This window comes from Bison bison, unplaced genomic scaffold (assembly GCF_000754665.1).
Source record: "Bison bison bison isolate TAMUID 2011002044 unplaced genomic scaffold, Bison_UMD1.0 scf7180017864268, whole genome shotgun sequence".
Taxonomy (NCBI): domain Eukaryota; kingdom Metazoa; phylum Chordata; class Mammalia; order Artiodactyla; family Bovidae; genus Bison; species Bison bison.
Window position 1 is genome coordinate 751,125 of NW_011494840.1, and position 18,032 is coordinate 769,156.

General features: G+C 42.8%; 1 protein-coding gene across 1 annotated transcript in view; it reads left to right on the forward strand.

Moving 5' to 3' along the window:
* The window catches only part of COL9A1 (collagen, type IX, alpha 1), a 90,499-nt gene that overhangs the window by 66,600 nt on the left and 5,867 nt on the right, over positions 1–18,032 (forward strand). Inside the window, 6 exon segments of the mRNA XM_010848501.1 lie at positions 268–312; positions 1,725–1,757; positions 5,566–5,712; positions 5,997–6,051; positions 7,878–8,066; positions 14,723–14,800. Of these exon segments, the coding sequence (XP_010846803.1) occupies positions 268–312; positions 1,725–1,757; positions 5,566–5,712; positions 5,997–6,051; positions 7,878–8,066; positions 14,723–14,800 (547 nt within the window).

The following is an 18,032-nucleotide window of genomic DNA, read 5'->3' on the forward strand; positions in this document are numbered from 1 at the left end:
TTAAGTCTTTCCTAATTATCCAATTGCTGACACAGTCATTCATCCTTACCTTTAGCTGAAACTCAACTTCACCTTCTGGCTTTTCTCTGATCTGTGTCCTGGGTTGGACTAGCCCCTGACAGCTAGATTGGAAAACCATTAAGGACATGTCATATTTCTGTGTGACCTTGGGAGCACTGTGGGAACTTCTGAATTTTTATCAGTGTTGACTGGGTAAATTTGAACCAAGGGACTAAGAACTTTTAAAATGTGACTTTTAATTTTTAGGGCGCCTCTGGTGAAGAGGGTGAAGCTGGAGAAAGGGGTGAACTCGTAAGACATTTTCCCTGGATATTGGTGGAGCCTCATTGATTTTGAACTGTATCGGATATATTTCCTCCTTCTTTTCTCCGGCCCTGCTATCCTTGCTGACTTCTTTCAGGGCTAAGATGTTTCTTACATAAACTTGCAAACCACCCCCCAGAACCGAGCCAAGGTCAAGTAAAATGCAGGGGAAATACCCTGGCGTGGGTAGACCTGGCCTAAAGCACTGGGAGGACCAAGAGTTCCCTTTAGAGGGCACGTTTGCTCATTTTTTTCCATCTAGAAACTCCAGGTGATTCTTATATGACTGCAGAAAGTCTATGAATAGTGCCTATCATGGAAACAAAACTAAAGCTTTATTGTGGTTTATATTAATAGTTTATTGTAGATAGAAAGCTGTGGTCACAAGCTTGACTGTGGGTGTTTTGCACGGTCTTTTGGAGTCTAAAACCAACTCCAGAGGAGGCTTCTGCTGAACCTCTAGGAAGGCGGGGAGAAGGAGAACAAGTCATCACTGCCTACAGCACTTCTATCTGCCTGCTCTTCCTTCCGGTTACAATGTAATCAAACAGGACCTACCTAGTGTGGAAACTTACACTTAGTCCTTTGCTGTGGGACTGACAGCGTTCTCAGAAAATAGTTTCAGAGGGTTTTTAGTTCAGGGGAAAATGCTGAATAATACTTTATTCAGGTTTTTTAGGATTTAGAGTTAATATAAATGTAACATCTGAATTAGACAAAGCTTCCTAACTGGAAGCTTTAGATAACTAGTTTATCTAATTATCTAATTAGCTTCCTAATTAGATAAACTAGAAAAGGATGATTTCAATTTTATATTCTGTTGAAACTGTTCATTTTATAAGCTAAGAGAATGTTTAAAAATCATCCTGTTTTGTAATGAACATGCACCAATGTGCTAACGTGAGCTGAATTCATACCTAGAGCTAGTGGTAGGAGATATGCAAGTTTTTTTTTTTTTTTTTAAAGCATGCATATTTGATTTGAGGGATTTTTAAGAACACTGCTAGAATTTCAAAAATGAAGTCATCTGATTTAGATGTCTATTATGTTTTATAATAGCATGCTAGTTTAATATCTTTTGACTTACATGTTTTAATTCTCGACATTTAGCATTTTAGATCTGGATGGAACCTTAGAGAGCCCTGATTCAACCCTACTATTTAACAGACGAGTTAGCCAAAGGTTGGGGGTTTACAGAGTTTACACAGGGTCATAAAGTTAAATAGCAGAACTGGGACCAGAATCCAAATTTTGACCCATATTTTTTTCCTGCAGTGTCAGGGTTCTTCTGTTCATGGCTTTCTATTGACTTTGGCAGCATGATAAACTTTTCAGTGTTTTTTAGTAAACTATCAAATGTGAATACATTGTTCTAATATGATTTCATTTTATTGATTTAGGGAGATATAGGATTACCTGGCCCAAAGGGATCTGTAAGTATAATGAATAGTAATGGTATAAAAATAAAATATCAATAAAGCCATAAAACAGAATGCTTTGCTTTATGAAATCATTCTGTAAAATTCAATTCTAAAAGGACTCACCTTTAAGGAAGTTAATGTCTGAATTTATGCTTTAAGTAGTGAATTAGTTCAAAGGAGAAAAAACTCATAACAGTGTAAATGGATCTGCCTTTCGACCTAACCACTCTAAAGGAAGTTTTTTTTTTTTTTTCATATTATAAATGGCTCACTGAGTATATATTGTAATTTCTTCCACAAATGAATTGTTTTACAAGAACTGACCTGTGCTTTGCAGTGACAAGAACATAACTGAATTTCATTGTCAGTCGTATCATTGCAAATATTTCAGTAATTTTCATAATATCCTGTGTGTTCTAGTTGGAGAAGTAAGATATAGGCATGGTACACAAGAAAATATGGATAATTATTAGGGCTAGAAAATGATCATCTCCTTCAGTTTATCACTTTACAGAAACTAATCTGATGTGCAAAGAGATTAGATGTATTCAGAATTATATAATCAATTAGTAGCAAACCTAGAATCTCTTGCTACTTTGAAAGGAATATACACCCTAATACAATACCAAATTTAAGATATTACAAGGAGAAAGGATGAAGCTCAGACTTCAGTGTCAAGGGCATCTATCAGGAACTTCCATTAATCCCCAAGACCTTCCTTTGTCTGGACTCCCTGCCACTCCTCTCTGTCCAACAGATGTCAAGTGACATCTAGATTAAAAGATAAAGCTTACATATCTATCCCTCTTGTGCTTAAAACCCTTCAAGAATAGCATTTGTAGAATAAAATCAGACTCTTGGAAAAGAATACAAAGCCTTCAGTGAAGCGGTTGCAGCCTCACCAGCCTCATCTCTGACCTCTCTGGATGTCATCTGTTTGTGGTTCTTTTTACTTGGCATATGCTGTTTAACGACATGTGCTATTCTCCTATTTTGGGCACTCTTTCTCTTTCCGTAGATCAGCACCTCCTACCTAAGTATTTAGCCCAATCCTCTCCCAGCCTTCTCTGGGAGGACACACCCAGCCTTTGTTACAGTGTCCCGCCCAGAGCTCTTCACACAGCCTTGATATGGAAAGTTTTATATTATCTTTCCTGTGTGCATACTGGACTTCCCTGGTGGTTCAGATGGTAAAGAATCCTCCTGCAATTCAAGAGACCTGGCTTCGATCCCTGAATCAGGAAGATCCCCTGGAGAAGGGAATGGCTACCCACTCCAGTATTCTTGCCTGGAGAATTCCATGGACAGAGGAGCCTGGTGGGCTACAGTTCATGGGGTTTCAAAGAGTTGGACATGACTGAATGACTAACACACACACACAAATGCACACACCTGTGTACATACGACCTCTATGCCTTAGAATCTTCGACAGAAATGGTTTAGGATTGAGAAACACTGTAAAGGGTAAGCCTGGATGGAATCTGATAATGGAAATCCTACCTCACTGTCTAGAAATAATCAGTAATGTTCAAAGGTAAGAATTCAAATTATAAAAGAGAAAGGTGGATGAACAATGCAGGTGTCAAAGTGAGTTAATTTCATTTATTTATTTTTCTTTTATTTTTATTTTTTAATATAAATTTATTTATTTTAATTGGAGGCCAATTGCTTTACACTATTGTATTGGTTTTGCCATACATCAACATGAATCTGCCACGGGTATACACGTATTCCCTATCCTGAACCCCCCTCCCGCCTCCCTCCCTGTACCATCCCTCTGGGTCATCTCAGTGCACCAGCCCCAAGCATCCAGTATCATGCACTGAACCTGGACTGGCGATTTGTTTCATATATGATATTATACATGTTTCAGTGCCATTCTTCCAAATCATAAATTTGGATGCAATACTAGGAATTAGCTCTTGATTGATCACCTCCCTTCCCACCCCATCTTTTCTGTCACTACCCAAGGAATACTGATGAAATTAAAATGTAGCGTCTGGGATTCCCTGGAGAAAGCAATGGCAACCCACTCCAGTACTCTTGCCTGGAAAATCCCATGGGAGGAGCCTGGTAGGCTGCAGTCCATGGGGTCACTTAGAATCAGACACAACTGAGTGGTTTTACTTTCACTTTTCACTTTCATGCACTGGAGAAGGAAATGGCAGCCCACTCCAGTCTTCTTGCCTGGAGAATCCCAGGGACGGGGGAGCCTGGCGGGCTGCCGTCTATGGGGTCACACAAGTCTGACACGACTGAAGCGACTTAGCAGCAGCAGCAGTCTGGGCTTCCCAGGTGGCACTAGTAAAGAACCCGCCTGCAATGCAGGAATGTAAGAGAAGCGGGTCCAATCCCTGGGTTGGGAAGAGCCCCTGGAGTGGGGATGGCAACCCACTCCAGTATTCTTGCCTGGAAAATTCCATAGACAGGGATTTGGCAAGCTATAGTCCAAAGGGTCACAAAAAGTTGGACACGACTGAGCACACACACACTGGACTTTTTTAGAAGTTGCTATACCTTGCATTCTAGTGACCTGACAATACCCAGCTTTAGTTCCACAGCACATCCTTAGCTGTCTCCCTTGAACCTGACTCTCAGGAAATCTTTTTAAGCCATAATTTCTTCAAGAAGCAATTTTGACAAGTTGGCTTAGATGAATACCATTTTTTTTTTATACAAAGAGATTGGAAAAAGCATACTCCCTGAGCTTTCTTAAGATGTGTCTGGTGGAAGCATCGCTTCATTACCATTTTTCCTTCAGTTTAAAACATCTGAACGTTTGAATGAGTTGACTTTTCTTAGAGAAACGTTGGTATGAAAAGGAAGCTGGACGGAGCAGCTTTATGAATATCAGATCTAGAGCAGTGGCATTCCCCCACGCTCTTTCACTTTTATCTTCTCATTTTTATTCTGTAAATAGCAGTCACTGTAACTGCTATGCCACAAATTCCACTGGAGGTAGCTTAACAAAAAATTAGTTTCTCTTTAAAACAGTTTTTGTAGATGAGGACTGTAAAGATGCTTTTAGTGGTCTGCTTTCAGATGAAAAATTTAACTGGTATATGGTTTCATTTTAAGGAAATAATTGATTTGTTTTTTTAAGCATCTTTATTTTTTGATAAGTTTTATTTTTTTTTATAAATTTATTCATTTTAATTGGAGGCTAATTATTTTACAATATTGTAGTGGTTTAAACATCTTTTAATATTTAGATTTTTAACTTCCTGTATCCTTAGATAAATTACGGACTCACTCTTTTTGTTCTGGTATTTTAAATGCAGCATTTTAAATGTGTTGATTTAATTCACGTTAGTGTTTTATAATTCCTGGATACATCTGGCTTCCTCAGATTCTCCAAAGAATGTTATAAAGGCTAAATAACTTATGTTCTTGGAAATATCTTTATTTTATGCTTTCGTATTGGTGATACACAGTGTAACATGTCTTATGAACTCAGTAGTCTTTCTGTGGCCCCAAAGAGTTAACACGTTTAATTAAAAACAAACTTGCTCTTAGAAATGGCTTAAAGTATGAAGAACGTGATTTTAAACTTTAGAAATAATATCTAGGCCCCAAAGAAAGATCTTTAAAATGTTTACTTGAATTGGAATTCTGAGAGACTGGAGAGTTAATTGTGTGGCATGACGGATTTTCACCTTGAGGCTTTGTAACCTCTGAGGCAACACCTACTGGTGCTTAGATTTTTAACTTGGGAGGCAGTGTCGGTGAACCTACAGTTTCATGTCAGTGCTTATTTCAATCTGAAGCAGGCGCCCTCCTTGTGTTCAAGCTGGACTTAACGTGCGTCCCTGTGTTCCAGGCGGGGAACCCTGGGGAGCCTGGCGTGAGGGGACCCGAAGGCAGCCGGGGGCTTCCTGGAGAGGAAGGACCCCGAGGCCCGCCCGGCCCACGCGGCGTGCAGGGGGAGCAGGGCGCCACCGGCCTGCCCGGGATCCAGGGCCCCCCGGTGAGTGCGGGCCGGCTCCGCGGTTTCCCCTTGAGGTGCCGCTCCTTGGCGGGGCGTAGGAGCCGGGGGCGTTGAGGGGGCGTGGAGGGGAGCTGGAGGGGGTTGGGGGAGGGCTGAGGTGGGGGTGGGAGGCACCCGACCCCAGCTCCGCAGCGAGCGTGGGGCCAGTTCTCCTGTAAATCCAGCCACTGGTCCCTTGCCCAGCCTGTTGGTTTTCCATTCAACAATGCCCCCTTTGTAGGCTTCGCTAGTGGACAAACTGGCTTTTGTCTTTTCCGTCCCAGGGCAGAGCACCGACTGATCAGCACATCAAGCAGGTTTGCATGAGAGTCATACAAGGTAAATAAATCGTCATGGCTTGACTTTTTGTAGGCTTTAAAAGGTGGGGGATTTTCAATAGTATTAATTTCACTTCTGTTCTGTACAGTTTGTTGCCATTTGCTTATAGCCTCAAGGAAAAGTAGTACATTTCTGGGTCAGCCTACACACAGGCGTGTGCACACACACACACACACAGGCACGCGCGCACACACACACACACACACACACACATACTTTTTCTCCTCCTTTGGAAAACAAATTCTCAGGCTCTTTCCCTTCTAAATGTCCTACCCCTTGGTGTGTCCCTGGCATTGACCTAGGCTCTCTCTGCAGATTATATGAGAAATGATCAGTAGACTTCTGCCCTTAAGAAGCTTAAGGCCATTATTTCCATTCATGCACCACATAGGTAGAAAATCTATAACTGGAATTTTGCCAAAATGGTGATATATATTTTCACATTTCTTAACCTTTATCTACATTCATCTGTAGTTATGGCAATTCCTATTTATTGTCTGATTCTGCTGCTGCTAAGTCGCTTCAGTCGTGTCCGACTCTGTGCGACCCCATAGACGGCAACCCACCAGGCTCCGCCGTCCCTGGGATTCTCCAGGCAAGAACACCGGAGTGGGCTGCCATTTCCTTCTCCAATGCATGAAAGTGAAAAGTGAAAGTGAAGTCGCTCAGTCCCGCCTGACTCTTAGCTACCCCATGGACTGCAGCCTACCAGGCTCCTCCATCCATGGGATTTTCCAGGCAAGAGTACTGGAGTGGGGTGCCATTGGCTTCTCGATGTCTGATTCTAGTTGGAACTAATTCTGTCATGAAGAAACACTTACCTTTTATGTGTTCACGAGATAGTCTAGCTTGTCAAGTAGATGCATAGAATTTTGCAGGATGAAATCGTCACCTCTATATTTGGAAACCAATATTGAAGACATCTTATTGTGAAAGGATATTTCCATTTTAAGCATTTCATGTTGAGAAAAGTATGACTTTATGCTAACCCTCACTTAAATAAGGCCCACCTAGGGTATTCATATATGACCAATTTAGAAATTTTGGTGAGAAATATGTTTCGAATTCATTTTCTCCTTCACACCCAAAGCTTTAAAAAACATTACACTAGAATATTTCCCTTAGAGTATTTTAATGGGAAAATGTTCTTATTCTCTGGTTTTAGTAGATGATTCTTGATCTATTTAATGGTTCCTGAAAACACCTACACAGTTATAAATTTTTAAAGACAGATTGTGACCATTCCCAAGAAGCAGGCTCTCATTAACGTCTGGTGTATCTTCCAGGCATGAAAAAAACTTGAGAAGGAGAATTATTAGCAAGTCATGGATCCTCAGGATATTTCACATAAAGTAGTATGTTCAAGCTAAGCACATGAGCCCAGGTCTCAAACGGTGTCTTGGTACTAATTCTGGACAATGTCCTTGGCTTTGACACAGCTTTAAGATGTCTGCTTTCAGCTGTGTTGAGCAGCTCACTTCCTTCCCATCCTGGGTTTTCAGATAACCAGCCAGGTTCAGGTGACACACTTATCCTTTTGGACACGCTGGGTCCTGAAGGTTAAGGTTCTCTATCCCTCTATCCTCTCCCCTGCCTCAAGGCAGCAGGACCAGCTCTCCCCGCAGAGGGCTGAACACAGCGGCATCAGCGATGCCTCGGGGCAGAAACCCTGGGGGAAAACCAACCAAGCTTTATTCATCCCTCACCCCCAGTTCTGAAGCTCTGGTGACGCATTTAGAAAAAAGGCACCTGAAATAGTTCGCGTTTCCCTTGAATCGCCTTCATGTTTCTGACTTCCCTGGGTGGTTTTGTTTACTGCCTTGTAGAGCACTTTGCTCAGATGGCTGCGAGTCTGAAGCGTCCGGACTCCGGAGCCTCGGGCCTCCCTGGACTGCCTGGACCCCCTGGCCCCCCGGGTCCCCCTGGAGAGAATGGCTTTCCAGGCCAGATGGGACTCCGCGGCCTCCCGGGCATGAAGGGTCCCCCTGGTGCTCTCGGTGTGAGGGGCCCTAAAGGTAAGGCCTTTTATTCATGTGGAACCAGGAACACACACTGGCCATTTTTTTTCTTTTTTTAGGTGAATTCACTTGTCCTGGCAAGTGCCAGGTGTCTGTGACGTGAAATTATCGTTCTGTTCTGTGGGGCTGGTGAAGATTAAAAAGCTGTCATTTGGTATTTTCTTGACCTTGGTGTGTGATGGCAATAGACCCAATACCAGAATTCAGGTTCCTTGAGTTTTGGTCTCAATCTTTTCCAGTCATGCTGCTTTGGTCGTAGTTCAAGATAAACTTCAGGATCGTTCAGACTTTTTGTTTGTTTTTTGAGACCCTGAAATCATTGTAGAGGTCTTCTGAGATGGCGACTGGCTCTGGAGTGTATCTATTACTTCAACTAATGAAGCTTGTTAGCAGGATGTCAGAAAAATCTCATCGCAAGTTAAAGCTGCCTCCCTCTTCTTTTATTTATTTGTTTTTGGCCATGCCAAAAATATGCATATGGGGTCTTAGTTCCCTGACCAGGGATCACACCCATGCCCCCTGCATTGGGAGCGCAGAGTCTTAACCACTGGACTACCAGGGAAACCCCCTTCTCCTTTTAAAGAGTGACATTGTATATCTGTTTTGATGGATTATTTTTTTCAGCTCTAAAGTACAACTGTATTCCTTATTTAACATGTTGAGAGGGTGTGAGAGTTTGTTTCTCCTTTTATTTAAAGCAAGTTAAGCTCTTGAAACTGGTGTCTTGTAGGAAAATAGGATTGTGAGTGTTTAGGTATTCTGCAGAATTTGCAGAAGAATGGGCTGCCTCAGATGGTGCTTGCTAGTTCAGGTGAGTAGGTCAGCTTGGGGCCAGTGTACCCCGGATAATTGACCAAAAGGATGAAAAGTGTGGAGTTTCTGTATCACGATGAGTGACTGACAGCTTTCTGGGAACTTCAGAAAGACGTGGTGTCAAAAACAAGAGAGGTTTCTGAGCCATACAGCAAATTGTCATTAGCTATCTCTTTTACATATGGTAATGTAAGTTTCCATTTGACAGAAAACACCAAAATTCTGTAAAGCAATTATCCTTCAATAAAAAAAAAAACCAGGAGAGGGATTTCTGTTTTTTAGACAGTGATGCTCCAATTAGGGATAAATATGGTGCAAATGGTCAGAGGTCAAGCAAGCTGTCTTTCTGGATCTATAATTGAATGGCAGATGCATTTAGCTCACAACACCCTCAGTTGGAACAGCGTTGTTCACTATTTTTTTTTTTTTTTTTGGCATGTGAAGAGCTGCATGTTAAAAAAAAAAAAAGAGCTCTAATTGGGGCCTCTTGTGAATTTGGCACAGTTGCCATGTTTTTGGAGGCTGGAGAGAGTCATCTGTGCAGAGAGCTCTGAGTTCAGCTTACAGAGAGCTGGACCTCTTCTCTGAAAGGATCCCTTAGCCATTCGTCTCGGTCCCACTCTGAGCTTCTGTTCAGAATTCATACCGGAGGTACTCCCTGTGATCACGCCGCACTCACCCGCAAACGTAAACTGTTCTAGGGAAGCCCATACCGTGGTCGGACTGTTGGCTTAGCTGTCTCTGTTGTGCCCCGGCCCACGGTGACTCCTCTGCCTGCATGTGGTCACTAAAGGGAACCAAGGAGCAGTGATTCACAAGAGTGGTCCCCGAGGCCTCAGCATCACCACAGACCTTGTTCGGAAGGCAGATCCTCCCGCCCACCCAGGCTCCCTGAGGCAGAGACTTTGGAGAGGGGCCCCCAGCGGAGATGTGCTCGTGCAGGGCGGTTGCCTGTCTTCCCTGGGAAGGACCGCCTTGTAAGGTGATGGGGATCACAGCCCTGTTTTCTTCGGCTCTAAGGAAGCCTCCATTTTGGGGGCTGAGCTTAACCTTGAGTTCATAGGAGCCGGCTCCTGAAGTCCCATCTTCCGTCTAAGGAAGGAAGAGATCTGTGTGCTTGCTGAGTCAGGACGGCCTGCCCAGGGGAGACAGCCCGGGCTGCCCATGGAACTTACCCGAGGAGCCTTCAACCCTGCCTGTGTCTGCAGCCCCTTCCCAGATACTGTGATCTACTTGGCTTGGTTACTTGGTGCTAAGTCACTTCAGTCTTGTCTGACTCTGTGTGACACTACAGACTGTAAGCCCACCAGGCTCCTCCATCCATGGGATGCTCCAGGCAAGAATCCTGGAGTGGGTTGTTATGCTCTCCTTCAGGGGATCTTCTTTACCCAGAGACTGAACTCATGTTTCCTCCGTCCCCTGCATTGGCAGGCGGGTTCTTTACCACTATCCACCTGGTTACTTGGTGTCAGACTTTAAAAACATTCTGCAGGTGATCTGAATGTGCATGCAGGACTGAGGAGCACTCCTAACACACGTGACATGACCTGAAAACTTCCTGGGAAGCTGGGAGTCACAGTGCAGAGTTGTGTCTGGGTGGGGCTGGATGGGCCCCAGCAAGCAAACCTTATTTTGGAGGAAAGAAAACTATATTTCTATATTTGAAACCCAATAAGTGTCTCTGGCACTGAGTCCATCCATCAAGCAGAGTTTGATCGTATTTGGGACTTCCTCCTGTTTCCTGCAGGATTCATGACATAACTTATAAACTAGAAGTGAGGCTGTTCTTTTCTTTTTTCTAAAGACGTTCTCTCCCTGCCCTCCTTCATGCTTTCTTGCCATTGGGTTCCATTAAAGCAGCATCTTCTCTCAGTTTTACTTCTTAAGATTGGGATGTGGGCAGAAAGGAATAATCAGATTTTCTATATCATTCAGTGCTGACACACGTTTGAAGATGTACAGTTCTAGGTAGCTGGCCTTGACCTTTCTTGTCCTCCACAGACATTAATAGTCCTACTTAGTAGAAAACACGCGGTGTTCTAACGCCCAAAGCTTAGAGCTCAAATTTTCCCTGAGAATAAACACTCCACCACTTGAAACTTTACCATTTTACTGATCAGAGAAGAGATGTGTTTCTTTGCCTTTTTTTTCATCCTTAATAAGAGAAGGGATGATGGGAGTCTGGGTTTGCCATAGTCACTTTGAGGGTGTTTTCCAGGGAAATTCCTAAGCAGACAAGTTTAACTATTAATAAACCAGTTTTACTAAGCTTTTAACAGTTCAGGCTGTATCTTAGTCAAATTACTGTTTTTTTCCTTAAAAGTTACTTGGAAAAACACAGCGGAACATTTTTAACAGGAGCTAGTAGAAATAAGCCTCAGACCACACTCAAAGCTTCCATTGTGTTTGAGTATTTTGTTTGTTTTTGCCGACATGTCTTACACACTTCTACGCAAACGTGTTAGGGCTGTGTGCTCATTTCATGAAAGGTGACCCCTGACTGGCCCTGGGTTCACTTTTCTTAGAATTAAATAAGTCTTTCTTGTCATAAATACTCTTTATAAATGTTTGTGGTTTGTTAATTTTAAGCCCCTTTGAGACAGGCTGTTTGTATTTTAAAATCTTTTAGTGGACCTCAAGCAGACATGTCTCTGTGTCAGTGACAGCTAGGGAAAGTACACCGGCACACCTGAGCCTCACCTTTTCCGGTGTTCATCCTCGATTGAGGATGGAGCAAAGATTATAGCTTCCAAATAGATGGATTCAGTAGCAGTTTTGGAGCAATATGAATTTCTCTAGATTCCCCCACTCTGAACATAAAAAGCTATTTTTCTACTCAAAGTGTCTATCCCCTTCCTACTGTATCCAAAGCATCTTTTATAAGCTTTTTACATGTCCTTTCTGACACAACAGGCTAACAGAGGTGGGCTTTAGCTCCCAGGCCAGCTCTCTACATCTTGGAGGAAGATGTGGCCAGTGTTTGCTGAAGCAGAGTAACCCTTCGGGGAGCAGAGCCTGCACAGTGTAGCTGCCGCAGGCTGCGGTGTGGCTATGTCCTGGGCCTGTCGAGAACGTGTTTTTCCATGACTGACCTCCAGAAACAGCATCGAAGCTAAGACAAGGGTCTTTTCTTTGATTTGTAAAAGATGTTATTCTACATATCATACAGTGCTGTTAATTAATGTTACCACGCTGTGTTCCCTTCATTCTGCAGTGTCCAAATATGCTGGCAATTCCATCCAATGAGTTTTTACTTTCAGATCTTGTATTTTTCAGTTCTAGGATTATGATTTTTTGTTAAGGTTTTCATATCTCTCCAGAAATTTCACATCATTTCACCCCTTATATCCATTTTTTCCTATGACTTGGTTTACACACACACACATATATATATATGTTGTTTTAAAGAGGCAGTGGTCTTATTCCTTGCAAACATTTTGAAGTTGGTGTGGCTTCATGCTAGAATGTGCTTAACTGTCACAATCTCCGTGAAAGTTGCATTTTAATTTATAATCTTCATCTTGTGTTTTCAGAAAATGTGGCACTTTCTCACTGCCAGCCTTGAGAATTACAGTGAAATGACATTTAAATTGCCAAGTTAACAAGAGAGCATAAGCTGTTAGTTTTTAAAATGCTAATTGTCATATCTTCCTACTATAGTAATATCATATTGATGATGAGTGTAAAAAATAGCTAGTTTATATATGAGTTCAAGCTGAGCTTGAATATTATGTATATCCTTACATACTATTTATAAAATTTAATTATCTTCAAAATGTTGATTCATCATATAAATGTTCACACAAGGACATTCACAGCTAAAGTCAAAGTATGATTACTAAACATTCATTTCTTAATTAGAGATTTTTGACTATTTGACAAATGCACAGATGGTTGTACAGATATTCTTCCTGTTTTCTTTCTGTGCGTGATTTTGTTTTTTAAATTGTAACAAACCTGTCGATATTTAATGAGGATGGATTGATACGAATATTTGGATAAAAAGATTACATACAGAACTTATTGTGAAACGCCATTGCATCTTCTAAGGATATAGTATAATAATAGCATACTACTTGGCTAATGGGTAGTAGAAGTTGTCTTCTACTAGGCATAGTCAATGTCATTTAACACCTGTTAACTAAGGTATTAGGGTGTTTTGTTAATGAGGCCAGGTTTCTAAGATTGGCCTCTGCAGGGGCCAGGATAATGAATGCAGGTTTTGTTGTGTGGCTGCTGAATTCCTGAATTCAATCAGCAGTCTTGCAAATGCACATGGTTGGCTGCAATCCAAAATACCTTCCTTATAAATAACAAGACAGAAACGAAACCTAGGCACTGTGACAGTGCAGTTTACATTTTGAAACTTCACTAATTTATTTTTGGTGATGCTAAATTTACATGGTTCAATAGTTTTTAAATGTATTAAAAAACACTCAGTGAAGAGTGTCTGTCCCATCCCTGTCTCCTATCTGCCTGGTTTCCTTTATCCTTCCATTAGGGAATCGCTGTTCTTAGTTTTCGATATACCCTTACCAGTGATTCTATAAAGGATCTATGAATATATATATATTTTCCCTATGTCCTTTTAGCAACAAATCACATTGTCCTTTAGTAAGTCATCTGGGCCTTGCTTTTTACACTTAACAATGTCTTGGGCATCATTTCACAAACCTTCTTCCTGATTCTTCTTTACCCACGCATAATATTCCACTCCGTGCAAGTTCCATAGTGTATATATCTCTTTAATGGATATTTAGATTGTTTTAAGCTTCTGTTCAGTTTTCTTTCTTTTTAAAGAATTACTTATTTCTTTCTTTGTCTGCGGCAGGTGTTCGCCACTTTGCACAGGCTTTTCTCTAGTGGTGAGCGGGGGTCGCTCTACTTATTTCTTTCTTTGTCTGCGGCGGGTGTTCGCCGCTTTGCACAGGCTTTTCTTTAGGGGTGAGCGGGGGCCGCTCTTCGTTGTGGTGGACGGGCTTCTCCTGTTGTGGAACACGGGCTTGGCAGGCAGGCTTCAGTCATTGCGGTTCATGGGCTCTGGAGCGAGGGCTCGGTAACCGCGGCGCACAGGCTCAGTTGCTCTGTCGCGTGTGGACTCTTCCTGGACTAGGGATGGAACCCGTGTCTCCTGCAGTGGAAGGTGGGTTCTTAGCCACCGCACCCCCAGGGAAGTTCCCTCAATTTTCTCTCATATTGGATTTGCATATTTCTGATTAAACTTCTTTTCCTAGTTATTGATGATTTAGTCATCATTACAAATGAGACTTTTGTTCACTGCATCTTATAACTGGCTGTTGTTTATATATATAACAAATATTGATTTCCATATATTTTGTACCTCGCTGAATTCTCTTATTGTCTATAGTAGGTTTTGAGTTGATTTTCTAGGGTTTAAGAAAACAGTCATATCACCTGAAAGCAGGGATGGCTCAAACCAAATAATAATAGTGATAAAGTAGGCGTGTTTGTATTAATAATGTTCTGACTTCAGTGAAACTGCTGCTTGTGTTTCTTGTTAAGCTTTGTGCCAGCTTCAAGATTGAGATGGATGGACTTTATCATGTTAGGGAAGTAGCTTGGTACTTACTTTATTGAATGTTGTATCAGTGGCTTGTCAGCATCTACCGATACGGTCATTTGATTTTTTTCCCCCTTAGATATCTTAATATAATTAACTCGATTTTTGCCTCGCTATGTACTTAGTAAGACCTAGTTAGTGGCAACCTCATAACTTTTTGGTTTCTGAATGTAGGCTTTGCTTTAAGTTGAATTTATGTTTATGCTTTATGTTCATTTTTATAGACATACAGAAAAGTAACATTTCTTATGACACACAGGTGATGCAGGAGAAAGAGGGGATCGTGGCCCCCCAGGAAGAGGTCCCAAAGGTTTGCCAGGAGCTCCGGGTCTCCCAGGTAAGGATGAAGGCAGGGTGAGGTGGGAAGTGGTATGGAGCAGGTGGTCTGAACTGGATCACACTGTAAAGTATGGCTCTTTGATTACCTCTGCTTATCATGTGATAATAATGACCGGCATCGATTTTTGAAGACCACCTTTAATGAAGAGTTAAATAGTCTGTAAATCATGTCTGTATTCTTTGAGAGAAGAATACATGCCTTGAAATGTTACTTTCTTAAGTAAATACGTTAAAAATTGCTGTGGAGGTCCAGCCACAATGCACTAAAATTCTGGATGAATGGGGCCCTGTCCGTTTCTAGCCCAGTGGTAGTTTCCTCTTCTTTTTTTTTTTTAACTAAAACGTCAGAGCAACAGGAAGACGAATCCAAGTTTTCAGCTACTCATGTTGCACAGGGAATAACTGAAATTTTATTCTGAAAGCTTTTCCTTCAAACACCCAGACCCTCCAGAAACCCATATCCCAAAATAAATAAACCTGCGCATTCCTACTCGCAGGAGTCACTCCAAGAATGTAGCCCAGCTGGGTAGACTGAGGTGACACAGTCGTGTCTGTGTGACAGCAGGCACTCTCACTGGGTGTCTGCTCTCCTTACACACCGGCTACTCTGTGGCCGAGGTCCAGGCTGTCCCATGTGAATCCGCGGGATGCAACCGCCAAGTCCAAGTGCAGAAGCGGCCTCCTGGGGCCTGAAATCCAGTTCAGGTGAAGAGCGTGAATAGCCTGAGCCTCCAGTAAACGTTGTGAGCGCTTCAGGGCCAAGGCTCAGGAAGGCCCCCTGAAGTCCCTGGGGAGACTGGTCAGGGGAGGGGGCTTATGCAGAAGGAGGGTGGCCCACACTCCTGCCGTGGATCTGCAAAACTTGGTTGAGGGAAATCTAGCAAAGAAATGATTGTTTTCTAATTCTGCTGGAGGCTTACGTAGTCAATCATGGCTATAATTGCAGCCCCCAAACATCATTGCTTTCTAATTATCCATTTCATTACTCCTGGTGATCACTTTCTCATTTAAAATAATTTTTAAAAATATGAATGCATTTGGAGATAGCTCAAACGCTGCCTTTCTAAAATGGTAATTGGTGGGCCTGTCAAGATGTTTTCACAAGTTGATGAATTTTTGTGATTGGAAAAGAAAGCCTTTGTGATCAGAAAAGGAAAGAAAATCTGGCTGGAGTTGAATGGGACCCAGGGAAGATTTTAATAAACAGTAAAGTTGAGGTGGCCAAAGTATTGGAGTTTCAGCTTTAGCATCATTTCTTTGGAAGGAATGATGCTAAAGCTGAAACTCCAGTACTTTGGCCACCTCATGCGAAGAGATGACTCATTGGAAAAGACTCTGATGCTGGGAGGGATTGGGGGCAGGAGGAGAAGGGGACGACAGAGGATGAGATGGCTGGATGGCATCACCGACTAGATGGACGTGAGTCTGAGTGAACTCCAGGAGTTGGTGATGGACAGGGAGGCCTGGCGTGCTGCGGTTCATGGGGTCGCAAAGAGTCGGACACGACTTAGCGACTGAACTGAACTGAAAGTCTGGATTCATTGACGGATGTCTAGCAGAAAGAAAAGGAAAACAGACTTTTCTGAGGACTCGTCTCCCTTATTCGTGGTAGGAATAGAATGTTTGAAGGCTAATAAAACAACATCATTACGATTTACCTAATTATCCGTGTATTTGAAAGAGATCCTGACAATTTCTCCTTCTCCCATTTTGTTGGCAAATTACAGTTCCTGGATCAGCAGCTTGTAGTACTGGCACAATTTACCAAAAATACATTATTGTATCTGGTGACTTCTGCTTTCAAAAAAATCTGTTGATAAATCCCATTTTGCGTTTAAAAATAGGAAGGTGGAGACCAGCTTTTATTTGTGCGGTTTGCATGGTGTCCCGGGACCCTTGCTCGGCCTGGAAGGGGCTCCGTGGGTTTGCTTTCTAGGACACCAGTCATCCGTGTGTGGGTGAGTGGTCAGGTAGGGCAAGTCATCCCCGGCAGCTCTCCGTGACCCTCAGCTGGTCTTCCTTGTGAAAATGACTATATGTTAGTCTTGGAGTTACGGCTTAAATCTGGTTTGTTAAAGTCAGGTTTGTCCAGGACTCGGAAGCCTGTCCTCTGTTTCCTTGCTGCATTTTTCCAGCCCTCTCCCCTCCCTTCCTGGTTCTACCTATCTGTGTTTTTCTGTGCTTTAGGTACATTTTCATTGAGGGGATATTTGACATTACTTAGGGTGAACTCAGAGTTACAGATTAGTCTTTTAAGAATCAAGGCTCACTTGCCGAAGCACGCAGTCGGGTCTCTGTCTACATCCGCTTTGAGGCACCAGCTGGATCGTTGGTTTCGGGTTGGCTCATATCCCCGTGTCTCTGCCTAAACGTACTCAGGGGACAGTTTCTCAAATCCATTCAGTCCCTGAGCAAGAGGTGTTGGGGCCATTCTGCCTCTAAATCGAGTCCTCTGAGAGTGGGCCCTTGGGAGTGTGGGCTCTGTGATTCAGATATCTGGCTTTACACCTTGACCGTCACTTCCAAGCTTTATGGCGTTGGGCTAGTTCCTGACCGGCTCCGTGCCTTGGTGTCCCCACTTAAAAAACAGGGATAGTAATCAATCCCATCTCCCAGAGAGTCTAATTCTGAGAATTAAAGAACAATCAATCCATGAAAGGAGCCTAGGACAGTTTCTGGCTATAGTGGATGCTCCAGAAATGCCAGTTATTCGAACTATTATTAATGTGACAAACGCACTGCTGCATTTCGAGGTGGCTGAAGTGCAGAGCTGGACCCTGGCTCAGCCTTTGTGGCTTTTTCTCGACCTTCTGTCAGTCAGCACTGCCCCTAACACCTCAGACCATCCGTCCGCTGAATTGCTGTGACTCCAGACCGCAAGTGCAAAGCATTGGTCCCAGGAAATCACGTCACCAAGTAGCTGGGCCGCTTTAAATATCCTTGGGAGACCTTGGAGTGTGGGTAAGAAAGTGATTTCTGGTCTCTCACAATCCTGACAGAAGGAGGACTTTGGGACCCAGGGGAGCCTTCACCAGGGCTGTGTTCAGGGACTTGTCTGGAGCCTTGTAGATAACACACATCTTAAGTAAAGGAGGGAACTGGCAGAATAGGATATTCTGCGACCTGTTGTTGAATTTGGGACTCGGGTCCTTCTAAATGGAAAGAAGATCGTTTGGTCATTCTTCTTTGTGCTAACATAGCTGATGTATTGGAAGAAATGGAATACCTTC